At 54.7% G+C, this 13432-nt stretch overlaps 4 protein-coding genes across 4 annotated transcripts; 2 read left to right on the top strand and 2 right to left on the bottom strand.

Annotated features, from left to right (window-relative positions):
• Positions 1 to 616: 616 nt before the first annotated feature.
• J7T54_004513 (uncharacterized protein) lies at positions 617 to 904 on the top strand (the record flags this gene model as incomplete). Its single annotated transcript, XM_051509098.1, has 1 exon — positions 617 to 904. The coding sequence occupies one exon, from the start codon at positions 617 to 619 to the stop codon at positions 902 to 904; it is 288 nt and encodes a 95-aa protein (XP_051359873.1).
• A 766-nt stretch (positions 905 to 1670) lies between these two features.
• J7T54_004512 (uncharacterized protein) lies at positions 1671 to 4835 on the top strand (the record flags this gene model as incomplete). The annotated part of the gene is made up of 7 exons (XM_051509097.1): positions 1671 to 1778; positions 1865 to 1947; positions 2061 to 2487; positions 2551 to 2632; positions 2714 to 2960; positions 3785 to 4079; positions 4125 to 4835. 7 exons carry the CDS (start codon positions 1671 to 1673, stop codon positions 4833 to 4835), a joined length of 1953 nt encoding a protein of 650 aa, XP_051359872.1.
• A 575-nt stretch (positions 4836 to 5410) lies between these two features.
• J7T54_004511 (DUF567 domain protein) lies at positions 5411 to 6045 on the bottom strand (the record flags this gene model as incomplete). The annotated part of the gene is made up of 2 exons (XM_051509096.1): positions 5411 to 5676; positions 5730 to 6045. 2 exons carry the CDS (start codon positions 6043 to 6045, stop codon positions 5411 to 5413), a joined length of 582 nt encoding a protein of 193 aa, XP_051359871.1.
• A 4255-nt stretch (positions 6046 to 10300) lies between these two features.
• J7T54_004510 (Alpha-glucosidase-like protein) lies at positions 10301 to 12112 on the bottom strand (the record flags this gene model as incomplete). The annotated part of the gene is made up of 1 exon (XM_051509094.1): positions 10301 to 12112. One exon carries the CDS (start codon positions 12110 to 12112, stop codon positions 10301 to 10303), a length of 1812 nt encoding a protein of 603 aa, XP_051359870.1.
• Positions 12113 to 13432: the final 1320 nt, after the last annotated feature.

Genomic DNA, 13432 nt, shown 5'->3' with positions numbered 1-13432 from the left:
ACTGTATCTCACGACGACATTTTCCTTCTTTACTATATATGTATTTCCACCTGTATTGTATGATTATGACCGTATATCTACTGTGGCGTGGGTGGACGGGGCGGGTAGAGCGCCAGGCGTTCGTAAGGGGATACCAATGACGGGCTGGCGTATGAAGGCAATAATCGATTGATATTTTAGATCACTTGCATTTTCTCACATCTTTTGCCCACCCTGGTCTTCCTGGGCAACGAGTGAGGCCAAATGTCGCTCTCACGCGGTGCCACGAGTGCCGGACAGCCGCGCCAGAACCGATGAGTCAACGACGGCAGGATTGCTCGCCGAACCGAATGCAAGCTATCAGTTCACATTGTCATTGGCGACAAGCCCAACAAGTTCCCCCGACTTGGCAAGCCCTGCCTGTGCCGATTACTTACCTGTCGATCCTACGCCGAGTGCATCGACGGCGCATATATCAACACTCATCTTCGCTTCAAGAGGGCGATCTCTCCTCCTACCACCTAAACAGACACGGCCTCGTAGGCGCGTTACCAGCACCATGGGCTCTCGCGGCTTCTTCTAGTACTGGAGGCTCAAGTTCATCGTGGCATTGATGCGCTTCCTCACCAGCCGCGCTATGCGCAAGTACCTCGCACCCTCACCGTCATGCCACCGACGAGCGATCCGCATACCGTCGCGGGACCTTAACCGCTTCATCGACGCGTGGATCTACTACCCTCCCTATCGCGACCCGAATGTCCCCTCGCCTGTCGTGGTCAACTGGCATGGCAGCGGCTTTGTTATAGACAATCTCGGCATAGACCATGCCTTCTGCGAGAGGATCGCGCGGGAGGCTCGCGTGGTTGTCTTGGACGCTGACTGCCGCAAGGCACCCGAGCATCCGTTCCCCCATGGAGGACGCTGAGGATGTACTGCGCTGGGCCGCGGGCCAGTCTCGCCAGTTCGACGTGAATCGCGTGGCCCTGTCGGGGTTCAGCGCTGGTGCCACCATGTGCCTGGCCGCGGCGACCAAAACCCGCGTGCGTTTGCCGTCAGCTCCGAGCTGTATGTGAACATGCCTCCAGTGAGTCCAGTCGCGGACCCATCCATGAGCATCTAGACCTGGCCCAGCTTTCAGCTCGCCACGCGCAGGAGACTAACGAGGAAGAGTCTGGATGTCGAAATTGGGGGATCTGCAGGGGCATAACCGATAGTCAGAGTCGTGATCGTGACAGGGGCCACGTGAGGGCGGAGGAAACCTCCCTGTATAGGTAATTAGCCCCGGCTACGTCCGCCCCCTCCAGTCCTCATCACACTCGACTTCAACTCCATCACACTCGACTTCAACTCACATGCGCGACGATCCGAACACCTCGCATCCGCTATTGACGCCACTCGACGCATGTCGACCAGCTTCTTCCAGTCTTGTTGGATTCCCACGCCACGGACAACACCGAATCGCAAATTGCCAGGCTACGAGAATGGATTGGTCTAGCGACCAGCTATTGGGACTTTTGGAGCTGGGTCCCGACTGACAAATACTCAACTGCATGCTAAGGCACCATCGCTATGCACGCTGCGATGGTCGCGGCCTTGACAGAAAGTCGGCCACGGTGGCGGAGAAAGCGTATATAACCAGACAAGGACTTCGCATCTTGCTCTGAGTATTGTCCATACTTGGCACCGGCAACATGGAGTACTTCTCGCCCATCCTTCCCCTGGCTCTGAGCCTCGTCGCCTCTGTAGAGGCCCTGCCCCAGGTAGCGCCTCGGTGCTCGCACAACAACTGTCTGCGTGCCGTAAGTCTTGCGATAATCGGTTGTAGATCGACATCTTCTCGCTCTACGATTTGACGCCACGGTACCAGCTCACACCAGGACTTCAGGTTATCGCAGGTTCCTTTCCGAACCGTCCCACCCAGGCCGACTGCTCGTCGTTCCTCCGGAAGACTGTCACGCCCGCCGCATAGTACGCCTCCAATCGATATACTCGAAGCATCTATACACTGTGCTGACTTGTATGCTAGCACCGACACTCTGGGAAACAGTCACTCCAGTTACTGAAACCGCCACGAGCTACAGCACCCAAGTCGCTACCGAGCTGGAGACGATCACTGTCTTGGAGACTGTCGACGTCGCGACCCAGACCATCACCGCCACGGTCACCGCGGACCCTGCCATCATCAAGCGCGACAATGGCATCGACCAGCAGGAAAAACGCCAAGTGACCGTCCACCCGTCCGTCATGCCAACCTACGCTACCGCCTGCCGCAGCGTTGAGGCCTACTCGTCGGCCTGCTCCTGCATCGGCATCAGCCCGACCACCGTCACCGAGGCGACACCGACCGTCACGGTCACCTCCACCTCGATAGTCACCGCCTCAACCACCATCGGCCTGGTCGAGACTGTGACGACGACGGGAACCGTGGCCGTCACTGACACCGAGTCCCGCACCGTGACCGCCACCACCACCAAGACCGTGGTGGCCTTTCCTCCTTGGGAGACCTTTGTACGTTGATCCTTTCCTGTCGCATGCCACACTTCGACGACGCTGACAGCATTTTCTCTCCAGGTCGTCCGCGCCGTCGGCGGCCGCGTCAATGGACAATTCGTCTACTCGTGGCAGTATGACTCGAACAGGAATTCCTTCTTCCGTAAGTCCAGTCCATCTACACAAGTAGTCGGATGACCATGTATATCTAGCGACGCGTGCTGACCCGTCTATCCACTTACAGAGGCCTTTACTAGTCGCGCGGGTGCTACGCAGTACCACATGAGCTCTCCCGCCAGCAACGCCCTGATGACGGAACAGAACACACGTTTTGGCGCGCTGGACGTCTCAAGGGCCCAAGGCGCGTTTGGTGCGACCTGGATGGCCGACGTGGCTATCCGTCAACGAGATTCCCTCGTGGCACTGGGCTGCCACATCTCCGAGGACGACTGGGAGCTCAAGTGCGCCTACAACGCGGACCAGAATTCCTGGTACGCCTGTCCTGTGAACGGACGGATTGTCGCTCAGATTGGTCCGCCGGGCTATCCTACACCAAGTAGCTGGCTCTGCGAGCCAGTCAAGCTGTACGCTGAGCGCCCTTGATCCTTGGCTGCGAGAGGACTTGCACAGCTGGTTTGTATGTGGCTTGACAATAGGAGCAGGAATGTGCCATGTAGAATGCTGGCAAAAGTCTGGCAAGCGATATATTCATGTAAGACCTACACCAGAATGACCTCCATGAAGTCTAACAGCGAGCCCACTTTGACCTACTATATTTAGTCATGTCAAGGTTGGATGTTGACGATGTACCAGGACAGGACCTCAATATATGCCAACTTCCTGGATGCAAAGCCACTACGAATTATGTAGCGCCATCAGTGAGGGTTTAGGCAAAGGCATTCAATCCGTTGGCGGACGTGGGTAAGGTACTTTATGCCGGCAATAGAAGTCACACAACAGTTCAGCAGCGTTGTTCAAACGTCGACAACTTAGAAGCGGGGTCATATCGTTAAACTGCCTTATGCAAATGGCATCAAGATCCATGTCACGCACGACGTGACGACTCACATTTATGCCTGGGGGAGACTCTGGCACCTCACCTCCCTTCACATTAACATCACCACCAGCAGCCACATTTTTTCTTTCTTTCTACTGTTTTCTCCCTTTCCGAGAACTTTTTTTTAAAAAAAACTAAATTTTTTTTACCCCTGAGAGCTGAGTGTGCCATGCCAATCCAATAGTTACCCCATGAGCTGCTCGACGCGGTCATGGGCCAATTGGTCAGACTGCCGGCTCAACTTCAACCAAATAAAAGGCGCACAGGACGATTCAAGCCAGGATTCGAGACGTTGCGGAATGCCCGCCTCGTCTGCCGCGACTGGGACCGTGCCGCCAGTTCACATCTTTTCCGCATCCTGCATCTGAAGTATGGCTCAGCCTGCGAAGCCGGGAGAGCCCTGTTTACCAAGTGGCACCACACCGTCGATCTCGAGGTTGTGAAGTGCGCTGCTCGACGTGTCATTATCGATGCCGCACCCAAACAAACATTCGCAGGCCCTCCCGATGAGATCCCTCCCGGTTGGGCAGAAAAAGCCGAGGCCATGTTCGACGTCATGTTACAAGACTTCGAGGACGCCCTTGATCGCATCGCATAGCTGTCTAACCTCAACGCCGTCGAGATCCATCTTGGCAGGAACTGCCCTGACGAACAAGTCGATCAGGAGCCTGATTACTGGAATCACTGGGTCGCTTCTTGCGAGGACCGCGTAACGCGCCAGAACGGCCTCAAGGCAGTATTCCGCGCTATTCAAGGGCGCAAGCTGGGCGGACAAGAGAGAAGCACCGTCACCTGTCGGGCATTGAACAATCTCCAAAGCATCACCGACAAGGAATTTGAAGCCTCTAGTCTCTTTCAGAGCGTCATCGTGGACATTCGGCAGCTACATCTTCACGTGAAGTATGAACATGATGAGGACGGGATCAATTATGATTTCGAAACAGACCTGCAGGCCGGCCTGCTATCCTCCCTGTCCAGCCAGCTCACAGCTCTGACGCTGTCATTCAACCAAGAATGGGGCACCATGCCCGGTGTCTTCAGTGGCTCGGGTCTGCATTTTCCCAGCCTTCAGACCCTTCGTTTACGGTTCTTTACCATTTCCCACGACAGCCACTTCGACTGGGTACTGCGCATGCCAGCTCTCAAGGCTCTATATCTTTCCCAAACCAGGATCATGACGCACGCAGCAGTTAAACACGAGTTCATCCATACTTTGAACCTACAGATCCACAACTGGGAGCGGCTCCCACTCGGCGCCTATGGCTTCAAACGCCCTAACTATGTATTCTTCACGTACTGCGGACGTTAGCACTCCTTCTTCGATCGTATCAAGTCAGAGCTCAAGACACTGACCGATTTTCGAATTGCTTGGCTCGAGTACATAAGTTCCGATGAGGACGCAGTTTCTTGGACCAGGGAACCAAGGTTCGCGATCGAACCGGAGCTGTCGACGAATCGCTACATGGTCTTTGATCAAGAATATTTACCGGCCCGTTGGATATTCCCGAAGCTTAACAGCGAGATGTGGTTTGGAATTTGGAAAAAACAACTCGTTCCATTGTATGTATCGCCCTGATCCGTGGCCATCCGAGGACAGTGGTGCGCCCCCGTTCAACCTTGCGGAGACGCACGAGGTTGATGACAAAAAGGCTCTCCAGGATCTGCTACAGGCGACGTTGGAACGGCGATTATGAAAAATCTGGATGATTTCGACTTGTCAACAATACTAAGTGTTTTACGTCTCCGTCTAGACACATCATGCACCATACGGCGCGAGTTAGTTGTGGTCACTGAAAATGACGATGCACAACAATGGAGGTCATCATAGCTTTGTCAATTGATCTCATGCTGCACGCTACTCGCCATTCGTAACGGAGACAATACTTAATCATTGTTCTTCTCATCCAGCGCGACACACGCCGCCACCATCAGGGCCATGTCCACACCAGGCGCCACGATGAGCGCGTACGTCTGCTGGCTACCCATCAACTCACGCTTGTTCAGGAGCTTGCGGTCAATGCGTGCCACCACGGCACCCGTGTTCTCGCAGACAATGTCTGCCGACGTGTCGCGCCAGTTACCCTTCATGACCAGCGTCTCGGCGTGGTCGCCCTTGGACATGAACGTGACGGTTGCCTTGCTTCCCACGACTGGATTGTCAGTGTAAGAGCATGCGCGGAGGCACAGAGCTTGCTGCACTCACCCTGAAACGAGCTCTTCACCTCCATCAGCTTCTTGCCCATGGGGTCCTCGGCTACATATGTCGCGTGCAGGTGCATCTTCTCCTTGACAATGTCAAAGAGGTGCTGGCCTGCCATATCCCTAACGGTCTTGCGACCCGAGATGGTCATGTGGCGACCCTCAATCTTGAGGACGGGCTCACCACTGATGTTGGTGACGTCGAAGCTGTCCTGCGAAAGGGAAAAGACCTTCTCCTCGAGGACCAAGGCTTGGGTGCTGGGAGCCATGTACTGCTCAAAAATGCCCATGGGGCGCTGGACGGCTGCGAGTTGATCCATTTTGGGTTGAGTTGATGAAGCTTTGGATGGTTTCGATCAACAATGAGACAAGTGAGATGGAGAAGAATGCGCAATGGGAGGATGCTAAGTGTCAGTTATAAGTGAGAGCCGACGTCTAACTTGCAACAGAGTTGCTTTAAAGGGGTGACGTCTTGGGTAGCACATCCAAGTACACGCGCACATACCGGTCTGTTGTTAGTGGGCAGCTGGGCCTCCCCTTGAGTCCTTCCCCCGCCCACTCCCGAGATCCGAAGTTGGAATTAGCTTGACTGGTGTCTTACGTCATGATCCGAAGTGACTTCATATCTACTATAACTATTGATTCTGATAGTCAACTCCCGTCGACCATACGGCCTCCGAGTGAGTGACAATTGATTAAAAAGTTTTTGTTTCCAAGGAAGAACAGAGGGGCTGAGCAACAAGCACTAGGAGTCTAGGAGGCTAGATGGTCGGCATGAGCTGAGAACTAAGGCTCATCATCAACCGCATCTTTCGAAGGCTGATGACAAGAATATTCACCAATTCTGTGCCTTTGAAAATTTGCAGAAGATTAAATGCTTCATGATCTGGGGTATTCCGTCCGCATTGGTGGTCAGTGTTGCAAAGACGACTTCCGCCTTGTAGGGCTGGGGTCAGTGCCCAACAGGGCAATCGACTACCCTATACATCTTCGTCGGGATACAAGCTGCCATGTCTCTTGGAAATACCTAGCCTAGAGAGGCGCAAAGTATAGTTAAGCATTTCATGTTGATGAAGGATGTATCAGGAGTTCAGCATTATTTTGAATGTGCGTAACCTAGCAACTCCAAATGGTGTGATATTGCTGGGCTGTGGCAAATGTGATCTGAACCCTTTGGCTTATTGCTTCAGCTCGATCAGTTTTAATAAATATACCAGGCCGACCGTCGAAACTCCCCCGGCCATCCCCGGCACCAAGGTACCCAGAAATGCTGTTTTAGGGAGGGCTGGACAATGAAGTCATGACCAAAGGGGGCGATGATCAGGGGTAGTCTTCTTCGTTCTTGTTGTTCCTGAGGTACACTCAAATCATGATCTGGAGAGAAATTCTCTCCCTCTCCCTCTTTGTCTGCGGACATGCTCACGCCTGAGCCTGCTGGATTCAATGCTAGGCGATGTCGAGTATTCGGAATTTCGACCTCGGACACTATCCAATCAGCTCCACAATACCCGGCGCCGGCTGGCCCCGTGCGACGGATATCCCGCCTCAGACAAGACCCACATACCCGAAGTCGCCGTGGATGACTTGAATCCGTTTGATCCAACTTGAATAGTTCCATTGCGAGCTACCCATGGCGACCAGAGCCGGTCTCTGGCAATATCAGCTCTACGAGTTCGTTCTGCGATATCACAGACGACTAGCGTGAGATACCTGACCCCCACATAACCAGTATGTCACTCTCTTGGTCACACGTCCACACGGTCTACCCCTCGCCTGGAAGTCACGCATCATTCCGGCACTACCCGCCTTCTCATTCGCCCCGTGAGCGCTGTGAAGGTTGCGGCACAGCATGAATCACGACAAGACAGGTCACCTTGGGAGGAAAGGATCGCAGTGTGATGTTACACCAAGGTAGTATATTGGACGTTTGATCGTTGGCGCCATGTGCTTGGTGGTAACCTCTTTATTCCTGACCTTGAGGGAACTATTTGCGTTCATGAATTCGGCCCAGGTCTTGTCGATGCCAAGATTTCACTTCCAGATCGGTACCATTGCCCAGTTCCCAAAGTCTTAACGGAGCCCGATGCAGGGACTTTAGTGCTACTCTCGTGTTAGTGCTGAGTTGTCATTTTGTGAATTGGTGCGAGGCAACGTACGCCACAAGAGGAGCAGGAGCAAGAGTCGCAAGAGCCGGAGCAGTTGCAGGTGGAGCAGTTGCAGGGAGACATGTTGATTTGAGTAGTGTCGTGAAGACGGTTGAAGGCTTGTTGATTGTGTTGTGGTATTGTTGTGCTTGAGAGAGTGAGCCGATGATGGAACAAGGGGAGGACAGCATGGAGGAACTGGCTTCCTTATATACACATTCTACTGCCTGGTGAGGATGTCACACCGGTTGCATGATGATTCCCCTCCCCGACGCAAGTTCATCTCCCCCAAGTTGACGGCTGAAATTCCAGGTACATTGCTCGCTCTGAGGATCACAGCCTCGTGGAAAGTACTCTGCGAGGTCTGTGCTGTTCTGAGGGTGGGAAGTCTGCCTTCAGGGTGGAGCCACTGTTCGCAGTGTGGATTGGGGTGTGCTGGCCATGTGGATGCTCACATGCACATTGGAGACGTGGGTCGGGTGGGATGTTCGGGCGGCGAGTCAGTACTACGATGCTTTTCGAACTAAGCTTTTTGAGAAGAGGATTTGCCCTAGGATCTGAGGCTTCTCGTTCGTCGAGGACGTACTTAGTGAGTGCTGGTTTACTGCAGACTGTTGTGCTCTTGGTTCGAAGGACAGCGAGGCACGCACTCAAGTAGTAGCAGATCTGGAGTGACACTTTCGAGCCAGAGACGATGAAACAATTTTTATTGGACGATAGGTGCACGATACGACTCTAACATGGCTAGTTCTTACCCAAGACTGGAGACTGGACTGCAACTAACTACCCCTGCCACACGGGTCGCCGGCTACAGCCGCCAGCTATACGTACAGAAAACGTGATCGTCACTCAAACATCATTGTCGGACACATGATCGAACCAACTGGCGGCAATTGTGAGCATGAATGTTACGAAATCGCGCGAGCTCTCATTCGTCGATTCAAACAGCAGCGTGGCATGGTGATCACTTGATCAGCCCATGAAGTGAGCCCCTGGACGCGACACATCACTAGATCAGGCCAGCTGAGGTCCTGGCACAGCTAGTGCCGAGAAATTTTCCGGCGCACAGGGGGGTTTAATAGTGTTATCAGCTCAGACAGGAAGGACCGTAGATAGAGGTTGGTCTTGTGACATAATGAGTACTGGGGACCAACCACTGGTTGGCGTCAAGGCAACGCGTAACCCCCACGGGATAGGGGCAAAGAGGGGAAAGCTTCGTAAATCGCTTGCCGCTCGATGCGACGGAGAGTGATCTCCTTGGGATCAGTCTTTGGTAAGGTAGCAACAGGATGGAGGATGCCTGAGGTTGTTGTCAGTCAAGCCTCGAGCGAAGACAGTGGTAGCCACTGTCGTTGGGGAGATATTCTCCTTTCCGGCAAAGTATATTGCGGAGTTGGACAGCCTCGAAAGTATGGTCGACCAGACCAACGACGTCGACGAGCCCTGATGGACAACTGTATCACCTCGAGTGGCGTACGTCCTGGCGAGGGGACTCGAGTTCTCTGAGAGGGTGGCTTGTGCCTGCACTGGCAGAGCAGCAACTCCAGCCTCCAAGCCTACACTCGCAGACTACACCTGGAGTTTGTCGATGCTTGCGTGGTAGGATGAAGACCAGAACACACCATGACGCGGGGGGACTGCCTTGATATAGACGACCTGCCCCCCTCCATAATCAGACGGCCGAGACAAATAGATGAATCTCCTTTTGATATTAAATGAGGGGATAGATTGCGAGTGATGATAAAGTCCCGTGCTTTTCCTCTGGCCAGCGAATGAGGATTGTGGCGATGAGGTGTGCAGGACACCTTGATGGTCCAATGCGGCCATCAAGGTTCTCGCATCGCGCTCAGGAGGGCGGGGGAGGAACCACGACCATTTGATCACTTCCGAACCTGTGACGAGTGCGTATGACTGGAAGAAGAAATGTCAAATGGATTGATTATCTTCCTTCTCCTGCGCATTTGACTCTTGAGCGAACCCCCGAATCGAAAGGCAGCAGCTGACCATCGCGCTGGCTGGCAGCGACGCACCACCACGGATCGACTTGAACCCGCCAAACGTACGAAGAGACTCATAGGCGGAATTACCAGCAATAGTCCCATGTTCGACACCCGAATGAAATCCCGACCGAGAAACATACTTCGCCAGAAGGCGTGCAGAACCAGCCGCCCCTGAGTACATGGAAGCCGTGAATCTAGAAAATACAATCGCAGTTCACATAGTCGGCCACAGCTCTGCATGCATATCGCACAGCTTTGCGCAATCTATACGTTGCACCAGAAACCAAGCGCGACGGGTCACTAACCAGAAACGGCATCATGTCATCTTCAGGGGCCCTCTTGTCCCTTGGTGCAACAGTTAGTCAGGGTGTACGAGTGGCACGACTTCAAAGCTTGCATTATACAATGTATTATTCCATGGAACGAGCTGTCTACACTTTGACGAGATATGTCCGCCCTTCAAACGGCGCCAGCGCCTCCTGGACCTCTTTCGCCCCATGCGTTGACGCGATCAACTCAAACTTGGGACTGCTCTCCTCCGGTAGTCTCAGCTCCCTCGCCGCGGGAGGGGCGACCTTCTTCTCCCCCGTCGTAAAGTTGAGCATCACGGCAAGCTTGTCGCCGCTACCGTCTGGTATCTCCTTGAAGAACAAAAAAGTATCCTTGTCGTCGAGACGGATTGTGTAATAGTCTCCGTAGACGGTGAGATCCGCGTACTGCTTGCGGAAGGCAATCATCTTCTTCCAGAAGCCCAGCACGCTGTGAGGGTCGCCCAGCTGCGAGGCAACGTTGATCTCGCCGGCCAAGGGATGGGCTTTCATCCACGGCTCCTTGATTTCCTGGCCCTCCTTCTCGGCCACGTCGGCGAAGCCACCGAACTGGCCCTTGCCGTTCCATGCCATGGGCACGCGCGAGTGATCGCGGGCGAGGTACTGCAGCGAGTCAAATGCCTCGTCAATCTTGGCCGCATTGTCGGCACCATAGCGCTCCTTGACCATGTCCACGTACAGGTAGCTGTTCAGGTCGAGGTAGTTCTCGAGCGGGTAGCTATCCTTGGGCGCATTGACGACGCCAATCTCCTGCCCTTGGTAGACGTACTGCGTGCCGCTGAGGCAGGCCTGCATCAGAGCGAGCATCTTGGCGCTCGCCTCGCGGAAGCGGGGGGAGTCATCGGCGAACCGCGAGACGGAGCGCGCCTGGTCGTGGTTCTCCAGGAAGACAGTGGTCCACGCGTCGTTGCCCTTGATGAGGGTCTGTGTCCTGTCGATGGCGGACTTGAGCTCGGGCAGGTCAAAGTTCTTGGGCTTGGCTGCGTAGTGATGGGTGACGCCGTGGCCGACATCGACCACGTCGAATTGGAACACCATGTCGAGCTGCTTGGCCTCGGCGCTGACGTACTTGAGAACCTTTTCCATGGAGGGGGTGTTGGGCAGCTCGCCCACGGTAATGGCACCGTACCGGGAGAGAATCTCGTTCATCTCGCCAAGGTACTCGTGCATGCGCGGACCGTTGCAGTAGACGTGCCCTGCTGGCTGCCACGGTGAGTCGGGATCGATGATGGGGGCGTCGGGGAGACCGATGGGCTTGGAGTACATGTTGACTGTGTCTACACGGAATCCGTCGACACCTCGCTCGAGCCAGAACTCCATTGCTGACTTGTAGATGGTCTTTCGGGCCTCCTCGCACTCAAAGTTGACGTCGGGCTGCTCCTTGGCAAAAAGGCGCAGGTAGTACTCTTGCGTGGTCTCGTCCCAGGTCCACGCCGAGTGGTCGCCGAAATTGGACCGCCAGTTGTTGGGGGGCACCCGCTTGCCGTCCTCTGTGTACCTGGCGGGCTTCCAGATGTACCAGTCGCGCTTGGGGTTGTCCTTGCTGCTACGACTCTCCTTGAACCACTCGTGCTGGTCTGAGGTGTGGTTGATGACCAGGTCGAGCATGATCTTGATGCCGCGCTCATGGGCCTCCTTGATCAGGTGCTCCATGTCCTGGACGGTGCCGTACGGGCGGTAGACGTCCTCATAGTTGGAAATATCGTAGCCCATGTCAACCTGGGGGCTGTCGTACATGGGGCAGATCCAAACAATGTCAGCACCGAGATCTTTCAGATAGTCCATTTTGGACGTGATGCCTGGTAGATCACCGATACCATCGCCATTGGAGTCGCAGAACGACGCGGGATAGATCTGGTACACGACACCGTGTTTCCACCATTTCTGCACGTGCACCTTGCCGTTGACAGTCATTGTGAAGAGATTCTTGATAATCTCAGCGTCTGGTTGCGGCGCTCAGAGTGTGTGTGCTGTGTCGGGCTCAGCAGTTGCAGGGTAACCAGCCAGACTATGGGGGGGAAAAGGAGCAGACGCTGAGGAACTAGGAAATGACCAAGAACAGGCTCAAGATTCCAATTGCAGACCAGCAGGAGGCGCCTTTTGAACCGTATGAGCCTCTCCAATTATTAGAGTGGATTGACCTCGCTGCCTTGGAGCGCAACGTAGCACACACGTCGTCCAGTCGCGATGATTTCCCCTCGCGGGGTTCGACTGATGGAGGTCCATCCCTCCTGATAAACCAACAAGGCCTCGAGAGCGCCAGTCACCTTGGACAATGGCACTCTCTTTGCTTGGCTTCGTCGTTCCGACAGCTTCTCAGGACGCCCGGGGCCACTGCGGGCCACACTGATCGAAGCGGGCAGTTTCCACCTCGCGCAATGCGCCATCTCCGCATCTGGAGCGGAGGGAAATGAGGAGGCAAGACTTGGCGATGAGGGCGAGATGATGGTCTTATTGGCCCAGCGTCGGACCGACGATGCAGCCGTGTGCGTCTGTGGCTCTCTGCCGCCTCTTGCTGAGAGGGAATGCCGTGGTTGTGGTGGAGCAATCGTGGAGCACGGCCGGAGGAGATGCACGACAATGCATGCCGGTCCGACAACAAGGCTCGTCGGTCACTCGGCGTCTGCCACTGATGAACCTGGGGAATTGTGATACCACGGCTGGGGGGGGGGGGATCTGTGGGCAATCAATCCAGCTGACGAGACTCCATGTCCTGGCATGTGCTCAGGTCCCAGATCAGATCTCGAGGACATGAACACGATTGGAGTGTCGACGGTCGCGACTCGTGGGGCCGCAGCTCCATCCAGTACAACCACGCGGCGCAGCCTTTTTGCCATTTGGGGTGCAGAAATCGATCAATCCATGAACATCTTTCGGGCCTTCGACACGCATGATGCACATCGATATTGATCTGGCCTGCCTGATAGTCTAAAATTACACCGTGTAGGTACTACAGACGCAGACCTGGACACCCACCCAAAGCTTAAAATCGCCCCGGTCGCGGGCCCATGGGGAATGTTGAATCGTTGATGGAACTTCTCTCGTTCCGACGACGGGGTCCGAGAATGGCGTGAAGCTGTCCAGCGCTGGACCAATTCCGCTGGACGGGTGAGTCGTACGACACCATGGATCACTACGGTATAGCCTCGCCAGATTGTCGAGCTAGTCACATGTCGTCACGACACCATGTCTGCAGAGATGCACACCGTGCCTCCTCTATAGGGATCTTGAGCC

This window comes from Emericellopsis cladophorae (genome assembly GCF_022114955.1).
Source record: "Emericellopsis cladophorae strain MUM 19.33 chromosome Unknown NODE_54_length_149988_cov_118_678836, whole genome shotgun sequence".
NCBI lineage: Eukaryota > Fungi > Ascomycota > Sordariomycetes > Hypocreales > Bionectriaceae > Emericellopsis > Emericellopsis cladophorae.
Note: the sequence above shows the minus strand (reverse complement) of the source record. Positions and strands in the feature narration are given on the sequence as shown.